General features: G+C 29.7%; 1 protein-coding gene across 1 annotated transcript; it reads right to left on the bottom strand.

Moving 5' to 3' along the window:
• Window positions 1–11,201: 11,201 nt before the first annotated feature.
• On the bottom strand, window positions 11,202–19,949 carry LOC108751805 (transcription factor MafB). The gene is made up of 4 exons (XM_018492219.1): window positions 19,857–19,949; window positions 14,036–14,594; window positions 12,172–12,497; window positions 11,202–11,564 (listed from the first exon to the last, which is right to left on the bottom strand). Exons 1-4 carry the CDS (start codon window positions 19,938–19,940, stop codon window positions 11,202–11,204), a joined length of 1,332 nt encoding a protein of 443 aa, XP_018347721.1. The 5' UTR covers window positions 19,941–19,949.
• Between the last annotated feature and the right edge of the window lie 1,614 nt (window positions 19,950–21,563).

The raw sequence follows: 21,563 nt of genomic DNA, 5'->3' as shown, positions 1-21,563 counted from the left end.
TCAAAGCTTGATTAGTTCAACCGTTATTCGATAATTTTAGACACCTACTTGCAACTAGACGTCGATTGTATCTTTTTCGAACTTTCTCGCCTCTCGTACTTTCATCTCGCATGAAGAAATACGCGTGATTGGTTATGAGCATAATGAAAATACGATACTTATGGAAATGAAAATTACAAGTGCGAATGATATTATAATTAAATTAAGACATTTATAGTACGATTATATCATATAATCTTGTTGTGACGTTAAGAAAAAGAACGATTTTAAATATCGGTTGTGTTCCAATTCAACTGTATTTCATAATAAATGTTACAAAATGTATGTTATTCCAAAAACATTACTCAAAACAACAGTATATATATTGATTTAAAGATAAAGACATGGATACGTATGATGAAGATACATAAAGAGGTATTGTAAGAGAATTTGTAGCGAATACAGTATTATACATATAATTGAAATAATAATGTTTAGTATATATATATATATATATATATATATAATAATTAATGTCTCATAATTAAGTCGCAAGTTTAAAAAACGTACATTATATTATTATAATAATTAAAATAAATATTATAAATATTATTATGTTTTATTATAAATGTATATTAAGAATTGTATTATCTATATAAATAATCTGTAGAACAACATACGTACATATTTAAAAAATATTTTTCAATATACCATCTCTTTATATTCAGTATCGTATACAATGCAAGTTTCACATAATTTAACTGAATTTAACATCCAAATTATACTTATCGAGCAATTTCACATGAAACTATTGTATTTTTATCACGCTGGAAATAACCAAATTAAATGTGATTTTACTTTTATCATTTTTACTTTAGATTTTGAAATACACAATCGATTTCTTGGCTGGCTCATGTATAAATATACCTGTTGTTGATAGTCTCTCATACTACATGTACACTTGACGCAAGACTCGATCGTGTCTTTTGAATATTGTTCTCAAAAACAGAATTAATCAATTGTAAAAGAAAAGAAATATGGTCAATGTACTTAAATAGAATGTAGTCATGCATTAAAATATAACAAACAGTATAGTCATAAATTAATTTTTTGTTACTATGAATATAAAAATACTAAAATAAGGTCATCTAAAAATATTTTACACGATATATTATATTTTATATCACAATATGTAAAAATAAATTGCAAAATATCTTATGAAGTATCCATAAATTCTCATTTTACACATGAGCAATAATATAATAAATAGTTAGACTTAATTTGCGTACAAAAATATTTTTTAATTCCACTATAAAAAAGAATTATTAAATCTCTTTAATTTTTCTGCTTGCAAAATAATCGAATGTAGTATATAATACTCTCCTCCAAACTAACATTTACTCATTGCATAATTTCGTTTTTAAATTTTGCAAATGATTACATTAATCATTTCATACAAATTATTATGTAGAAAATAAATCAAATAATTGGAATTGTAACTTTGTTTTGTTGAAAGTAAAAGAAATAAAGAAATAGTGAATAATAAGATATGTGTAATAGGATATATTTTTCTAGTGATTTGGTTTTTTCAAATATGCAACAATGTACTAGAAAAGTATTAAGTTAATTCTCTTAATTTTTTAAGTCGAATACTTTTTACACAATTTTATTTTTATGAATATATGTAAATATTAAAGTAGCAAGAGTAATGACATAAGATAAAAAAATAATTAATAATGTAAATAGTTTAAAATAAATTAAAATAGTTTACTCCGATATTTTGAAAGAAAATATGGATTATTTCATAATAGCTTTATTATTTAATAATTTATTTTTTAATAACCTTAATAATTTTAAGATCAATTTTAATAACTATTGTATATATTAGTTGATAGAATTATACATAGATAGAGTTGTTGTCATCATAATTATAGTAATATGTAATTATAGTTACAAATATCAAAAAGTTTTTCTCTCAGTGTACATGCAGCGAGTAATGATTAGTTAAAGTGTCTATACTTATGTTATAAAAATAAAGGCAAACACTTCAAATAACTTATATATAGCGTTAAAGCTCTTTTTATAATTATAAAAGATTTACATTAATTAAAATATATGTACATTTATATTTTATAGTTGCATATATATCCAAAATAAAAAAAAAGAATTTAAGGCTAGACTGCATATGTATATGTTGAATTAAGCTAATTAACTTCACATTTCTTTTGAATTAAATGCGACATGTTGAATTAAAATAAATTAAATGTGGTTTCATATTTCATTTTTTACAACATTTATCCTTATGACATGCAATTTAATCTTTTTTATATTAAATCCCAAATTGCATATTATATAAAATAAAATAAATATTAAAATAGCAGTATTGTTAATTTCAATTCAGTATTGCAATCACTGTATATAATTACTATAATAGAAACAGTTTTCGATTTTGCGAGAGAAATAGCCAACAAGCCACAAGAATAAAATTGTAATTAATAGTTATTTATACAATTTTTCTGGTAAATTTGGTGACTTTTGTGAAGACATCATCGTTGTTACCCACTACAAATGATTCACGTCGTCCCTTTCGGCCGTTTGCAAAAGCGACTGGTGTCGCACTCAGTTTCTCTTAATAGGAACGGAGATCGTAACGTGGAAAAGCGAATAGTACTCCGCCACCCCGTGGCTGTTTGACTTAATTTTACGAGGGGTCGCTCGAAACGACAAGGGCAGCATCGGAAGGGTGGAATGCGCGGTAGCGACAGCAGTGGCGGTTTAGCAGATAAAAATTATTCGTTTAAAGTCAAGAGATACGCTATAGAGTACAGTTAAGTTTTCCCAGAGGAGTAAATTCTTCTCGCGCGTTTCTACGCAATAATAACTATAATTGAGTAAATAGTCGCGTCAGGCACTAAAATTTCGAGAAACTAAAGTGCAAACTTCTATACTGTACATAATTTTAAACTTCTCCTCTGAAGAGCTTTGACTTTGTTTAATTGCAGTAAGAGATGCAATGCTGCAAAATTTAATGAATATGATGTAGCAGATTTAAACTATTAAACTACATCGCGATATCTTTTTTGCTATATATAATAGTTTATAATTTGATTGCTTTTAAGTGAAAGACTGTCGCGAAAACATGTTTACTTAAAAATATCGTTATGATATCTTCTATTATAGTACCATTATAATATCATTAAGATATATGATATACAGTATTATCCAAGGAAAGTGCTCAATTATAAAAATATTGATCGTAAATAATTGCATCGGATATCGCAAGCCCTAACATTTCTTTTTACATACACCGAAAACACGAATGTAAGGAACATATACCAGATTTACGTCTCGCGAATTGAAAGAAAAGAGAAGTTAAACACTCAAATGAGAAACCGAGAATGCTGCCTTTTATTAGAGATCTTATTTTCTCGACGAAGAAGTATATATGTATATATAATGTGTACATACGTGTGTTCTATGCAAACAAAAAACACCTGATATTTATGGTCCAGCTGATCGGCTACTCCATTCGCAGATCGGATCTCACTAAATCACCAGTCGGTATACGCCTAGGAAGGAACTAGCCGCTTCTCCCCACAGTCCATGGCCATAAGGTTTCGATGTTGCAATGATGCGAATGACGAAGGATGGAAGAGAAATCGATGAAAAGAAGTTGAAGTTCTATTCGGCCTACCCTTGGTACACCTTTGAACAATGCGTCATATCTGAAAATATATCTACGAAATAAAGATCCATATACACATTGCGTAATATATTATAGTATAATTGACACTTTTCAAAATGCACAATATAAAACTTGCACTATTTAGGAGAATAAAAATATTCTCGTATATATACAAGTTGCAGAATAATTAATGTTAGTACTTTCGTTAGAATTACTTTCGTCATTGTTGTTATGTAATTATATTCTTTTTTTTTATTTAAAAAAGAACAAAATTTCAAGTAATATTTTATTTCACAGTAGTATTTCATGTAATACCTTAAGTAACATTTTATTTGTATAAAAATGTATGTGACATACTGTTTATCTTTAAGTGTTTAAAAATTTAAAATAAAGCGCGATCATACGCAATTATCTTTTTCTAATATTCTAACACCAACTGGTTTTAGTTATAAATAAAATATATTAAAAGATATTAATCTTTATCATTTATTTCGGAAAATTTCAGTAAAAATGTCAATAAAAATATTTGTTATTGTCAAAATTCAATTTTGTTACGCTCAATGTTAAATGCTTATTCTTATAAACATTGCGTGATATTTATTGCCTAAAAAGCACATACGCACAGCTTATCATATTTATAAAAATTACTTTTTTCAAAAATTTTAATTTTTAAGTATTATATTGGGTTAGAGAAAGAATTTTTTTACAAGTTGGTAAAAAGACCTTTCCCCATTAATAAAAAAGATTCGTTAAAAAAGATGAAAATTTAAGTTTAAAAAATAGGGTTTTAAAACTTGAAATTTCTACTTCCGAATGGTTACTATATTTTTTGAATTTACGTGAGTTTGAAATTTTTACGTATAGAAAACTATGAGCTGAAAAAAATGAAAAACTTTTTTCATTTTGTAAGTCTGTGGCGTGTCTAAAAAAAATTTGAGCAAATTTTCGACTATCTATTGTGAAAGCTTGAAGCTTTCCCTATAAAATCGTTTTTTTAAATTGTTTCTACGATTTTTTGTTCTTGAGTTACTCGCGGATTAAATATAGAAAAAGAAACACTGACTGTATTGCTCGTAACTCTGTTAAAAATTATCATATCACAATTAAAAATACAGATTCTTAAAGCTAAAATGTTGCTCTATCAAATGGTATAATTGTTAATTTTTTAAAAATAGAATATATGGGCTGCTAAAAAAGTCTTTTTATCAATCTGTAAAGGGACTTTTTCCCTAACCAAATATTTTGAACTAAAATAAAATAGATACACTTGAAAATAAGAAAAAACTGTTGTAAAATAAAATACAATATTGTGAAACCATCATTCAGTATTCGGCCAATTCAAAACTGGGTCAAGGTAACTATTTTCTCATAATCTCCTTATTCTCTTGTGACTCTGCAGATTTCATTTACTCATTCATTTGATGAACATCAAAATTTATCGATAAATATATGTGTTATGTATGAGTGTGTATGAATGGGTATGTACATATGTATGTATATGTTACACGTCTCTATGTAAGTACATCCTATGTGCCGCGTCATCAACCATCGCAAACTTACATCGTCATCAGAAGTGAAAGATGCTGGCATCGCCAAATCTTTCCTTTCTCTGCCTTCTATACGTAGTGAGAGTAAACGTGACGTCACCGACTTAAAGCTGCCGAACGGAAGGAATGGTATCGATTGATTCGTACTTTACGAACAGAGATTAGAAAAGCCAGTGAAATCGTAAGTTTATTTTTCTATGATATTACTCATAGTACAAAAACAGAACATCTTTATGTAATTAATTAGCAACAATATATAATCACTGTGAGTAGCATAAATATTTACACCCTGCAGTAATAAAAGTTTATATATAATCTAATACACACAAATATATATAATTATACCGGGAAAAAATAGTCATACGTGATCAATGTGATTATGTATAAGTCTTGACCTGACATGGTCATACACGGTCATACATAATCATACATGATCATACATGACTACATATCATATCCGTTGCTTGATCGTTACGATCGTACGGAAACCGCTACTTCGATGAACAGTGAATGTTAATTGATGTATACCTATATGTGACGTATCATATTGTTAAAAAGATGGAACATGTATAATTAAAATATATTTCATTTATAAATGAATCTGAAATAATTCTGTTTCGGCAAAGAAAACTTGCAACAGTAGTTGCAAAATAGCTTTATTAGTATAACCGGATGCTAAAAATCTATGTATGAATGTACGATCACGTATCAAGAGTGTGCAAAGAGTTACTATACAGAATCGTATATGATTATGGATAGTCGTATAATAACTTGCATACATTCATGTACGATTCCATATAAATCCATAGCAATGTACATGACTATGTACGAATATATGCACTCAATCATTCATGATCATATACTAGCATTCGAAATTATATATTATGTAATGCATGATTTTATATGTATAATTATGTGTAATCATGCATGGACTATTTTTTTCCTAGGTAGGTGTTTAGAATAAAGCGTTACAAATTTTTATCTCAGAAACAAAACATTTTAGAAAAAAATGTTTTATAGAAGTTTTGTGAGAAGGACTTCGAGGAGGACACGAGATGGTGTCATTAGTTTGATCTTGGGTGGCGTTGTCAAGGTCAAGATTATATAAAATGTTCTAAATAAGACTACATTTTTTATCCATATATTATATGTTTTTTTTTGTTTTATATAATCTCCGTTCACATATAACAGTTACGAGGAAAGTCCGCATAGTGGACAGTGTTGACATTGCCCAAGTTGTCTGCTGCTACAATGTCAACATTTGCGAACTTTGTCCGTAACATGTACTCATCGGCAAAAAATGGGTTATTAAATTTTAGCACAAATTTTTAATCTTTTTATGGATGCAAAACGGTAGTATAAATTTTTTAAGTATTTTATATTTGGTATTTTAGAAGAAACTTCCCGCATTTCAATCAGCCTTAATTGCAGTATTACAAATAACAGTATTTCTAATGGTATTATCTTAAATTTTAAATTATTTATGTATTTCGTCATTATATGTATAAAGCACGAAGTATTATATTCTTTCTATAATCATTATTCTTCGGCTTCGTTATTGGAATAAACAGTTCGGAAGATTGGTCAACATTAGAAATCGTATTTACAATATTAAGAAGAATTTATTTTAGATTGCATATGTGTGAAAACACAATCAATACTAGAAATCGTATTTAGTTCCTACTTTGCCCGACATTTATTTTTATTTATTTAGTTCCTATGTTTTGATAAAATATATCATAATAAAATAAGTTCTTACATAAAGCGAGAACGTTCGTTTTTTAGTAAGGTTCAATTTATAAATTATTTGAAATTAATTTTTTCTTTACAGTTTAACTTGCATTGATAGGTGATTTTTTAAATTTACTTTAAATGAAGTTTAGGATTTTTAAAAGTAATTAAGAATTTAAAAATATTTTAGATCATTTATAAAGTGCATAAAAGATTAATCTAAAATAATTTGAGAAATTTATATAAAGTTCACTCGCAAACAATACGCGACATCCTAAAGAAATGCGGCGATGCTGCATTTTCTCGCAAGTAAGATTTATACAAAATAGAATAAAATAGGAAAATGCAAAATGTCATTTCCATTTTAAATACATATGTATTCAAAATGACACTATTTCAAATATTACCTATGATTATTATACATATTATATGCATATAATTATACATATAATTGTACATATTGAAAACTGAGAAGAAGCTATAATTAATCCAGTTTTATTGCTAAGCATCACATTTCAGAATACATATGATGATATAATTATAACTAAAAGAATACTTACTTGAAAAAATTCATTGTTTTTTCAAACCGTCACCATCCAAGCCAAATCCTGATATGGCTCATATTTTATAACTCATATATATTTTGTCAAATAGTCTGACGATCTACAAAGTGATAGGCAAGATAGTCAATGCCGTGGTGAGCTGCATCGAAAGTGTCGAAACAGGTGGGTTGACGAGGGGAAGAACTAAGGAACCTCGAGAATAAACCGGAAGTGAGATGAGCTTTATTGTCAAGTCACGCTGACATCGTGGCTTATCTCTATCTTCTACAATAATCCTTCTGCTTCAAAAGTTCCCTCCTTTATCCCTGTATATGACCACTCCATATTCACTTGGTTACAAATACATGTTTATAAATGGAGAGATGAGAGAAATCTTTTACAAAAACAAATACAATCCTAAATTGAAAAGTTGAAGTGTATTTTTATACATATTAAATTGCAGAACTAAGAACTTAAAAAATTAATGTCTTATAACCGTTATAGTTACAAATAGTCGGATTTGTTCGGAAACTCTAATAAGAAAAAAAAAAGTAAATGAAACATTTGTAACAAAACTCATTATGTCAAATATCAGTCAAATAAACGCAAATTCAATTTATCAACTTTCAAAATCTTTTTTCTTGAGAATGAAACCATGTTTGAAAAAAAATGTATTCTATCATTTTGATTTAGTTAAATTATATAATTACCCCTTCTTGTACTACATATTTCCGCTTGCACTGTATATATGATAGAAGAAACAAAATTTTTGAAAATACTTTTATTTTTTAAATTAATTTATACGTTTGAAATTACATAATACGTAAGATCGAAAATAAAGTATTTTGGAAAACTTTATAATTAGATTATTTTATATCTGGATTTAATTAAACAAAAGCTATTATAACAAGAGCTGTTAAACGAATCTGGTTAAACGGACAGTCAATCTGTCAACTTGACATGCGACGTCTGTTCGGGGATTCTGTGAGGGTCGAAAACGAGCCATTGTCAAACGACCCTTGTGGACAAGTCTATTAAATTCTCATTAGAACTTTATCCTCTTCCATGCCTGACAATCATTGAACGCAGCTTTCGCATGACAAAATCTGTTTCGATATCACTAGTGTCACGTACATAAAAAGTAATTCTTCCAATTATTTTCTTATCTTCATATCTGTCCTTTGCTCGTCATATAGAAAGACTATATATCATATTCAATTAGAAATATGTCTATCTGATATCTTTAAAATACTATTTATTTCCATAATATTAGTAGAGATTTTAATTCTGATAGTTGAATCACAGAGAGTTTAATTGCTATTTATCTGCAACTAAATAATATCTATACACTAGCTATACGCTATTCTTGAATTCATCCAACAAGACTTCTAATGTCTTGAATATTCACTATTTGTAAGCAATATTTCTAACAATGGCAATAATTTTTTAGTCGTAATCGTAAGGTCTCAAATAAATTGGCTAATCAATCAAAATTGCGATCTCACATTTCAATACGCTCGATTGTGATTGGCCAATTTGCTTACAGCCTTACGATTACTAAAATTTTTGTACATGTAATGGACTTAAGATACAATATATATTGTAACACAAATTATTCAAAAACCCCACTGAAGTCAATTTCTTTATTTTTCATTTAAAGATCGTTTTTGAAATATCAATGTGATTGATTAAACAGAAATGATAATGTAAAAAAAATGTAACTAAATACATTTTCTTGTTAATATACATATGTATAGACTACATATGATAGTCCAGAAGAAATATATGATATCTCTAGAATCCTCTGTATGAATTTGTAAAGGACGATTTCGGCAATCTCGGCTTTTGTTCTTTCTCTTGCTTCCTATCAAGCTGCGGGTTTCGAGACTAGGAAAGAGGTGAACGTATTGTTTACCGACGTTCCATCCCGATGGTTTCATCGCCGAACAGCGGTGTCAGCAGAAATGGCGTTGCAAATAAAGTGAGGGAAGCGGGAAAGATAGGTTCGTTCATAAAATCGCGTACTGCTTGCTCATGTTTCCAAGTAGCAAAGCTAGTTGACGTTTGCGCAGTTCAAAGATTTATTCGCTGTTATGATAGCAATTTCGATTTATTTAATACATGATTTTTTATGCTCATGTATAATTATGTACAATCATGCATGGACCATTTTTTCCTGGGTGATAATATAGTTATAATTTTATGTATTAATTTCGTATACATATATATATATATATATTGAAATTTATATGCATATATTTCCATGAGGGAGACATATCTATTCTTTATCGGATCAACACATGTTTTCTAGGGGAGATATCTATCTTTTCTATCGAATTATCCCATAAAATATGCACGATGTATAGTTTAATAGAACAGTTACATTTTATCGAATCCTATGTTTTAAAGAATTTGGAACTAGAAATAAAAGTTCTATTAAAAAATGAGTATTATAATACTTGCTATTTACTATTGACTCGATATTTAATAGTGTAAAAAAAATAATAAAAAGGACAAATAAATTGGAGTAGGGTAATGATAATGTGAATGTAGACATAACTCGCGTACGGCACAAAGTTATACAAAAGTTGCAGCAACACTGCAGCAACATTGCATGTTGCAGCAATATTGCAGGGATTTTGTAACGACATTGCTGCAAATTCTGTGCTGTATGGGAAGAATTAACTTTTCCATATATTAAGAATGTGTCAGAAATAATAAGGTAATAGAAGCGGTGAATAAAATTGAATACATGATTGATTTTAGATAATAAGAATCTTATTGGATCATACATTTGAAAATTCAATAAATAGGAAATAGGAAATAGAAAATACTGGTCATGATGATCAAAGATAGATCTTTCAATGCTTAAATAATTTAATATGAATTATTATATACAATACTATATATAATATCTACATGCATATTTATAGACATTCGAACAAAAAAAAAGATTTATGATATCAATAGCAATATTAAATTGCTTGTCACTTTAATTTATGAAATTACTACTTCAGTTTCGGTTTAGGACTGTGTTTCAAAACCGACAAATAATCGGTGCACAGTTAGCTTGAACTAGAAATTGTATAAATTCACAAGAAATATTATTAGGCACGAAGAACCGCCTTAAATTGAATTATAGTGTGTTCTTCACTAATGTGTACTTAATCCCATCAATCCATTTTCACTTAATATTAGATACACAATGCTTTGGTATCACCTCGACAATTATGCAGTAACATTGTCCAAACGCCCTTTTTGTACAATATATACACTTGAATATTCAGTCATTTGATATATTTAGCTATTGTACAGAGCATATTTATATACGTAAATATACAGAGGGATTCCGGAAAATTTGCGACAAATTGAAAGAAGTGCTAGATCTGCGCAACCGTCAATAATGTTTGACGGAACATAGCTCTTTAATTAGGTATCATCGGGCCTAGATTATTTAACAAAAGCTGTTCAATTTAAGGAGTTCTATCATCCCTTTAAATTTGTCCAAATTATTCGAAATTATTTTATATAATACGTATAATGTACACAATTAAGTGAGATATTTTTGTTTTCCCAAATTTTGAGCAAGTGTTACATTGTGCATTGTAACGTTTATTCTAATATTGTCGGTTTATAACTACTCACCAATAGAAGAATCTATCGATGCAACAAATGAGCTGTTCAAGTCCAACAAGCGCCTCCTCGGCGCTGTCGATGTCACAGATAGACTTCGGGACTCGCTGGTGCTGGTTGGTGTGGCTGTTGTTGTTGTGGATGTGGTTGCTGACTTTGGGTCTGATGTTGCTGCTGCTGTTGCTGTTGCGTCATCTGCTGTTGATGATGGCTATGATTGTGATTGTGATGATGACTCTGTCGCGTTCTCAACATATCGTATCTTTGCTTGTAAAGGTCGCGTTCCTGTTGAATCCGTGTTAGCTCGATCTTCGCACGCTGGAGTTCATTCTGCAAGTTCCGATTAGTGCTCTCAAGGTCCTGCCGTTGCTGTAGCCGTTTGCTACGACAGTTCTGAGCGTAACCACGATTCTTTAACGTTCGTCGCTTTTGCTTCAGCCGCACCACCTTCGCACACAATTGTAGATTTAATCATATATTTGAGCCTTTTCAACAACTTTATATTCTTAACATTCTTAATTTATGTTTTCTTAATTTTTTTTTCTCAGCAGTATTTGCCACAAAATTATGTATAAAATAAAAAATCAAAACAACGTATAATTCATTGTATAGATATATAATATTGTGTACAGATATTGTATAGATATATAATAATAGCACACAATGAGTTTGCATTTTACGTAGGTGCTGTTGTATAATAATAAAAATAACAACTAAAGAGAAATGTTAAGAATAAGAAAGTTATTTGACTTCAACGTGTTTGGAACAAAAAAAGTCTGATTGTTATAATTAGTATATTAACTTATCAAAATTTTACAAGAATGAAAATCGATATAATTTTATTGTGCTTAAAATATAGGTAGACAGACAATACCATAATTATCCTCATGCATATTGATCTCATATTTAAAAAATAAAAAATTAAATTATACCAGTTTTATTATAAAAGACTATTAAGGTTATCGATATTTATTAGTTTTAATTCTTGATTTGAAACATCGGTCCCAAGATTTCCAAATTAATTTTGCTACACAAATAGAAAAGAATCACTCACCTGTTCTCGTGGACAACCATGGAGACGTTTGTTGAGTTCACGTACAGAAAGTGACATCAAAAGTTCATCATCCATGAGTTCTTCTTGAGGATTCGTACCGTTACAATTAGAGTACAGGCCGTTACCAGAACGATGAGTTGGAGTGGGCCCACCGGCACCGCAAGAACTCACGGAGCATACGCTCAACGGTCTGCCCGGTTGTATTGATAAACCTTGCATGCTATCTTCCATCCCCTGCATCACAGGCCCGCCCGCGGGAAGCATTCCTCCTCCTGTACCTGGACCACTGTAATACTCTAGATGACTTGACATTGCCAGGTATCCACCTGCGACAACAATATCCATGTGGCAAGTTCAAAACATGTTAGAAAAAGTAACACGTTGGAAAATGACGAAATATTGAGAAATAAGAAAAGTTAATTAGCAATGTATCATATACATTATTAAATGTGTTTCTTTTTTTTTAATCTTCAGTAGTTATTAATTTTTTTTTACTAATTGTGAGTAAGAGACATGTCAAGGCACAGTTTTCACAATTTCAATTCAATTATTATAGATAATTATACGACATATACATATTAATACGATAGAAAAATCTTCCTCTATATTTCATGCCAGGAATGATCCTGTATATATATTATATATATATGTGTTTCTTGAATAGCAGATCATATAGTGTTATTCCTGATTAAAAATTAAGTCAAAAAGTCCTCTACAATTTTGCAATTTGGTTGACAAAATATTAATTTCTAAATATTACCGAATAAGCGCGTATTCGGCTACTCAACCATTAACTATCACGAAAATTGTAAAATGGTAAAGAACTTTTTGGTTCAATTTTTTATCAGAAATAGCAATATGTGATTTGGCAATCGCTTACTCAGCAATCTTTAGAAATTAATATTTCGTCAACCATTGTGATAACTATTGTGTGAAGCTTCTTCAAATATTATTTCTTTGTTCGTCAATTCTATTCCTTAATTAATAATCTACGCGTATGTCCCACATATGTTGAATCGCAATTTAAACAATCTATCCTGTAAACTATGTTAGAACGTGACTATAGATAGATAAGGAATCTTAAAGTACATTAATAAATCTTCAATTTATTGATATGAGAGAGAGAGAGAGAGAGAGAGAGAAAATAATTTAAATATAGGAACTTTGTTTTTTAAATTGAATAAGCAATTTTCAAAATAAATAGAATTATAAAATAATTAACCTTATGTCTCACACAGAATCATAAGATTTATTATTTTTATTGAACTGAACAAATTTAAGAAACAATTTTCTTTTTATGATGAAAAAATAAAATGAAATAGACAGTCATCAAGAATATATTGCAAATATTTTATCCACGACAAACAATTCGAAAGGAAAGTATTTTTAGAGATATATATAATTATACATCTTTTTTTCTATCCCTAAAATAAATAGATTACGTTTCCAAAGGTTGACTATTTACTTTGAAATTATCAAATTACTACTATATTGAATTAATCTTAATAAAGGACATGTATTTCCATCGAAGTCGATAAATAGTTTATATCAAGAATTGTTATATTTTTTTATGTGAATGTTTGTTCGCCAAAGCTTATAAATTGTTAATAAACAGTTTGCGACAAGTTGTTATTTTTTGTTTGATTGCTATTTGCAAACAGTTCGTTAAACATTTTCTCTAGAAGCGATAAAATAAAAAAGCGACAAACACTCAAAGTAAATATTGATGTAAACAACATATTCAATTTTTGCAGATATTCAACAGTTGATTGCAAACTTTTCGCATGCAATGTTTGCAAATAATATTTCGTGAATAAATAATTTTTTTTTCCAAAAATGAATTATTGACCGTTATTGTACTTACTAGCGTGCCTAGTATGTCGCGGAAGATGTTGCAACTCCTGGAAATGATGATGCGCCGGTGTTGCTGACCAGGACTCATGATGAGTCTCCGGAGTTTGCTCTTGAGGACAGTGGGGTCTCAGGTCCAGCGGTTCTTGTCTCAATGATTGCGTCAGCCAACCCATACCACCCGTACCCACTTGCATCTCTTCCTGTACCAATGCTGCTGGTTGCTGCAGCTGCAGCAATATACCACCACGATCGCGAAGATCACGAGCATCGCGGGAATCTCGATCGCTGCGGTGAAGTTGCAATGGCGGTGGAGATGTCGATACAGGCGGCGTGTCCGGCGGCGTGCCCGGATGTGACAGCGTGGTGAGATGCGCCGCGGCACCAGGCGGTGCCTTTACCAAGACGCCATGTTGCACTTGAATATGGGGCTGACCATATAGTGGATGCGGTTGTTCTAACTCGTGCGCGGGCGGCGTTAATGGTGCCAGAGTCAGTCCTTGCGATTGCACTTGTCCCGGAAGCTGTACAACGCTACCATTTACCATGACCGTCGGTGAACCCATTCGTACCTGCAAAATGTTAATTTTTACAATGTCAATAATTATCATGATCGAGGACACAATAGTCGATTAATAAGCGAAAAATTTAAGTTTCTCATTTTATCTGTATTAGTACTCTCTTAAAAGTGTGCTGATCTATGGGACTGTACGAAAAAAAAAAAACAAACCGCTATTTCTGTCTCATTTTCAGAACTTTCATAAAGGCTAATATAACTTTAATTAATAAAACATAGATTCACAAAACTCCTGTGTTTCTGTTCCAATTTTTTTTAAATCGAAATCCTAGGGACCAACCTCAGTAAAAGTCACCGTATCTACTATTTTATTTCAGTACTTAAAGGTTATAATAAATAATAAAAAATATATTAATTTCTTTTATGATGTTGAAAGATCTGTAAATAATGTGGTAGCTAATGAACTTACTTCTATTTAACTGTTTGTGTCATGAATTTTTGTATGAAACCGATTATTTTTTGAAACTTTGAATCAGAGAATTTTTTAAATCACTGATTATAAATCAGAAGTCATTTAAAAATTCAATAGCTGATTTAATATGGCGAACGAATAATTCAAATAATTTTTAGTATTTCATTATATATAAAAATAAATTATTTAATAAGGAGATAGGTTTTAGCAATAACCTCAAAAATACAACGATCAAAATATTAAAAAACTAAATTTTAAAATAATAAGATTATTTTTTCATTTTCCGTCACAATCCATCCATACGGTTCCATCATTTTGGATTTTAAAATTTGGAAATTTTGATCTCACAGTGTATTCAGTAATCCAAATAATCTAGAACATTATTATAAAAGATATTCAAACTATTTATTTACAGTCGATCTTTCCATATTTTTCAAAAGTTATCAATTTATAAAAAAAGACAACGTACCAAAAAAATCTGAAAAAATTTTAAAAGATATTCTATAGGATATCCTAAATAAGTCCTAAATTGCCACTTTGATATTAATAATAGTTTATTAAAAAATGTATTTTTTAAGTATAAATTTTTACTACTTTAGTTGCAATAATTATACAAGTAAGAATTTATGGTTGCCTACTTTTTTAAACACTTTTTCATATTCTAGGTTTCTACGGAAACAAAAAGTCCGGTATTTAATGTCGTGAAATTCATCAAAATAATTAAAAACTGAGCGGAAAAAGATGGAACTTTGAGAATTCCATTATGACACAAAAGGTTAAGCGCAAAAGATTGCCTATCATATTGCTTCTTTCGCAAATTTCTGAACGTGTTGTTTGCATAAATCCTTAGTTTTCTATAATCTCGACTGCCAATATTAACTACAATTCTCTAGAACCATTTGTAATCGAAAGTGTTTTTTTAAACGACTTTCAATATTATCTACTTAAATTAAAATATTGCAATTCAGACTTTGCGCTGCAATTTATATCTTCGTGTCTTTGTTTATAGGACACATAGAGGCATTAAGACATTTTTATTATGTAATAAAAATCTCGGCTAAAACATAAAGATTATAGGTATCTATTATGAATTCGATTGATCTAGATGTTATTGGGATATCGTAATTGATGTAATTGAAGAGATAATCTTAAGATGTCGTATCGAATAGAAATCTGTCAGTCGTTATGCGCGAAGCACGGCTATATCCCTCTTGTGAAAAGAAATAACATTGGCCATCTATTTTATTTTGCCAAAACAAATGAAAATCAGTCTTATTGTTTTTAATATTACTTAGATAGGGGCGTCTGAACATTTCATTTATAATAAGAATATTTCTGAATTATTTTCTTTTTTTCCTATAACAGGAATTGACAATACTCAAATAAAAGCGATCAATATTTAAAACTATATTTTATTCAATATTATACGAAAGATAAAATAATTCAAAAATCTAAACGTTATGACAGCATTTTACATTTTTATCGCTAAATAAAATATGTATTTACAATTATTTCAAATAAATCACAATTATATACACTGCTGAACAACAAAATAGGGAACCCTCTTAAGTTGCTCAAAATTGTACAATTTTCAAATGACTGAATCTCGATAAAAAATCATAGCAGACAAAAAATAAAGAAGCATTTAAAACTTGTTAATTTTAACATGCTTTTGTTTCTCAAAAATGCCGTTTTTTTCACAAAATTTTTATCTTTATGCAATTCTGTATCTCAACAAAAATAATATTATTAAATATATGTTCTTTAAAATTATGTATATTTAACAATTTGCAGCTAGACAAAAATTTTTCTCAAAAAATTTAATACTTTTACAAAAAGAATACAAAGGTTAAACTAGAAATGCAGCGGATATTATTATAGTATCCGGGGATATATCCGATTGAAATTTGATATCATAAATTGTTGATTTTTTTCTTATACAAATGTTCTAGAAATAAGTACGCATATTCATGACTATAATATCTTATACATTGTTGCAAAATTACAATCTTTTTCCCTATAGGCTTTTTTTTTTTAGAAAACACTTTCCTGAAAAATGTCGGATATCCGATTCGAAGAAATTGCCTTTTCGAATATCCGATCGAATACTGGATATCCGATGTTACATTCTGTCCGAATATTCAATATCCAGTATGCGGCAATTATACAATCTGGTGCATCCCTTAAACACTATAAAATACTTTTTAAATAATTTTCTTACGATTTTTTTGACCTGGTGGTTTTTAATTTTTATCGCGCAAACGGGAGTAAAATTATCTATAAATCTTTCATTTAGAATACGAAAATTACATAAATCTTTAAATATTTTTTGAACCATTTAATTTGTTAAAAAAAAACACGCTGCTCGTTAACAACCTCCGTCTACACTAAATAAGAACGTTTGCACGGCAAGGGTTAAATTTTATTCTATAGAATTGAAGAGATAACAATTTTTTGCGATAATTTTTCGTCAAATTTTAACGTTCGTTATAAGCTATACAGGTTTAACTTCAATGTCGCTTAATTTGATCAAAATTCTACTTTTTTGTGTTAAATTAAAAGAATTTTTTTCAAGCTTTTTCAAGCATACTGTTTAATGTATGTAATTTTGAGAAACATAGCAATGTGATCTTTGTTAAGATATAAAAAGAGAGATTGTAAAAATGTTAAGATTGTAAAAATAATATTTTGATATAAACGGCCAAAAGCAAGTTGAAATATAAGATTTCAGCTTTTAAATGCTTTTATATTTTATTTTTTCTGTGATTTTTGATTTTTCACCGAATTTCGATGATCTGAAAATTGTGCAATTTTTGAAAGTGTTCTTTATTAATTATTTAATACTATAAAATGGAACTAATTTCAAATATTCAATTCAGTATATCATTAAAACATTTTAATTAAAAAAAGTTTTGATTAAACTGTATTATTCATTACATTATTATATGTAAAAAAGTTAATGTAGTGTAAATGCGGATTTCTATTTTGAACGATCGTGTATTGATTACTTAATCATTATATAATCTTGTAATTATTCTTTATTTCCGTTAAATAATGGAATGAATGTCAGATAAACGTGTACGTTTTTAAAAAAAATTAGACACGTTATTATGCTATGTCGAGTGTAAGCGCTTTTTCAGGAGAGCAATCATGTATCAACGTCAACTTGCAAAATCACTATTTATTTGATTTATATAATAGATAGCAGAACACGTTTCGCTCATATACGTAAACCATGTTTGTACTACACATTGCTATATTACATACTACACTCGTGATGATAATATAATAACTATATTTATACATAACGTATATTACATTTTATCTTGTTTTCTTTTTTAGGACGATATAATCCAGTAACAAGATAATTATACGGAGATTCTAGCGAAATCATCTTTCACTTGTGATTATTTGAAAATATTTTTTGATCTTTTCTGAGTGTAAATGAAAATTCTAAAAAGATTATCGTCCGTCCTAAATATTTTCAATCCTCAATACAAGGTATCATTATAATTAAAAGTCAAATAGAGAATTTATTAAAACAACTCGTCCGAGCTTTTTAATAGAAAATAAGATTCTATATTTGGTAATTTAATTTTCAAAAAGCCCTTTATTTATTTCATTCCTCGGTATTTTGTTAAAATTTAATTTTGATTTAAATAAAAGAATATAGAAAAAGTGTAAGAATAAAAATTATAAATGTTTGTATAATTTGTGATATTAATTTTTATTGTATTTTACATTTTTCTATCTGGATATTTTCTAATGTTAAAAAAGTAATGTATTTCGACGGATATAAATCAAATTCTAGTTATGTAGTATGCTATGATATGAATTATTATAACATTCTGTATCTAAATGTAGCAAAAATATCTTACACTAACAATTGTCACATCTTTTTTATTGCAAATATGTATAAAAATGATTATTATCCTATATCTTTAATATAATAATATCTAAAATCTGACATACTAATGTATTTTTTGGTTTAATGACATCTTAATTCGTAGACACACTTGATGTACATTACTGATAACATTATTGTTGTGTGTAGTAGCTATTTATTGTGTAATGTGTGGTTTCAATTATAAGCGATATGAGAGTAGAATATCAAGCTCGTAATGTGTATAAATTATGAATATGTCACAACTCATAAATCTCTTTAAAATATATCTGTAATTTTTAAAAACTTTTATCTTTATATCTGATACATTACATCCGCTATTTCAAATTTTAAGATTAAAAAATTCTAACGTCATGTTTAAAATAAAAAATTGTACAACCTATATCAATTTTGCCACATAGACTGATTTATATTTAACATAAGAATGTTACAAATGGCTCTTAATGATCATTCCTCTTAAAGATAATATACTAATTAAAAGTGTATAATATAATTAGTATAAATAATATTTTGTAATTAATATGACAATATAAGGAGCCTCTCTCTCTCTCAAAGAGATCCAAAACTTGTGTGTTTAAAAAGTTTATATTGCAATTTTTTTCTCATTTACTTTTTTCTTGTCTCTTACACGTTTTATTTTGCAATTATCATGACTTTTTTGAAGATTTCAAAAGAAGTAGAAGTGAATTTTCAAGAAAATATTTTTTTTTTATAATTGATCTTCAAAACTTCTTCCTACTTGTTTCTGTTATTAATTCTAATAGAGACGTAAACTGACTGAATTGTGTGATTTATCCAATATATATATAGCATTAAATTTATATGCGAATATTTATTCGTAAAGAAATATATAATAGGATCAGATATACTTCTTTTTAAAACGAGTCAGTTTTACTATGTTAGAAACATGTTCTCAGTACATCCCACTCTTATGCGCTCACCTCTCGTTTAACATCAGCAGGATCCAAATGATCGAGGACGAACTCCTGCACGTACTCTCTTGCCAGATGATCCTCAGCTTCCATCTTTACCTCGTCGACTTCTACCTCCACCTCCTCTACCGTATTAGTCGCGGTTGCATACGTGATCGTCTCTTGTCCGTCGCCACTGCCACCGCTGCGGTCTCCACCGCCACCACCACCTCCGCCACCACTCGAGCAATTCGTCACTATTGTTTGTTGCGTCGTGACCACCTTTTTTGATTAAACACTTTGTGATTTCTTTACTAAATATCCTGGCAAAGGAGAAGCTAGATGAACGATGTACTGAAATGACAATCCGCTTCGCTGTAATAAGCCCAAGCTTCGATGAGAGTCTTCCCTCAATAAATCGAAGCGAATCACGAAAGGTTGGTTGTATTAGAGAGAAAATTGGATACCAAGCGGATTTGCCGGTCGCAATGTATTCTAAACTATCATCAATGCGTACCAGTCTCGTAATTCTGTCTTTGATCGTATTTCCAACTCAGCCCAATTCTAATCCTCTTTCTTATTTCAATTTTACTTGCAATTTGAATACAGATTTCTGTCATTACGAGGAGATTATTTTACGTATGATATGTACCGGCTGCACATATTTTTCAACGATAATAATGCACAGATTTAACTTCCTCCTTAGAGGAAATGGATGTAATGGCGTCGTAATGATTCGCTCTCATAGGTCTAATGATAAATTAATCCCTACTATAGTTTCACGATAAAACAAAGTTAACATAGATTACGGTAAATACAAACTCTGATTAAATTCTTCCACATGCATGTCAATTAATTAAAGAACACCCTTTCAAAATGGCAACAAACGAAGAGCCATTTGATTTTACTTCAGAATATAATTCCTTTACAATCACTATCAAACACTGTGCCTCAACTTTCAGCAGTAAACTTCTCACAGAAGTCTCGTACACTATCGGCTCAATATGTCACTAATATTTAAACACTTTTCCCGCTTAAAAACGTTCGAAAAAATCTGACGCTTTTTTTTTTTCACCACAATCCTGTCTCTACTGACACGAGATCGATTAACTGTGATTTCTATTTATTTCCCTTCTCATATCAATCAATAGCGAGATGGAGAAGCGAAGGGAATTTCATAATTAGCGACACATCGCGTCGTGAATGGAGCGCCATCGACTCCACCCTCCAAAATCGCAAATCGAATAACGCCCTTTCCCCGTCGATCCCGCACGCATAAACACTGCCGCGTTTTTTTTTTTTTTTTTTTCGAACTTCGCGCTAGTCGAATAAAATCAGTGAAAGCGCAATCAACAGATAAAAAGAAAAAAAGAAAGAAATAAGATAGGAAGAAGAGAGCAGCGCGCTCTAATAGAAGAAGGAAAAGAGATCGCGTAACTGACAGCAGTAGATACGCTGTCTGAGTGGTGACTGGTCGACTGTATGCTGAGAATAAGCGCGGATCACGCTCTCGCGCGCAGGACAACGCGTCACGCACGGTGGGCGTGATCTGACCTCTATTCGGCTTTCCGTCGCGCCCAGCGATTGGTGGGTCCTAGATCGTGTCGCCATTTGCACACTCCTCCCATGCGCCCCACCGTCGGCGGTAAATCTCCCCTCATCGCCGCGCCACTTCGTGCGGATCCAGTCACTTGAGAGGTATCCCCCATTAATTTCTAAAATAATTATTTTATATAT

This window comes from Trachymyrmex septentrionalis, unplaced genomic scaffold, assembly GCF_001594115.1.
Source record: "Trachymyrmex septentrionalis isolate Tsep2-gDNA-1 unplaced genomic scaffold, Tsep1.0 scaffold112, whole genome shotgun sequence".
Classification (NCBI taxonomy): Eukaryota; Metazoa; Arthropoda; class Insecta; order Hymenoptera; family Formicidae; genus Trachymyrmex; species Trachymyrmex septentrionalis.
This window is presented reverse-complemented; position numbering and strand designations above follow the sequence as displayed.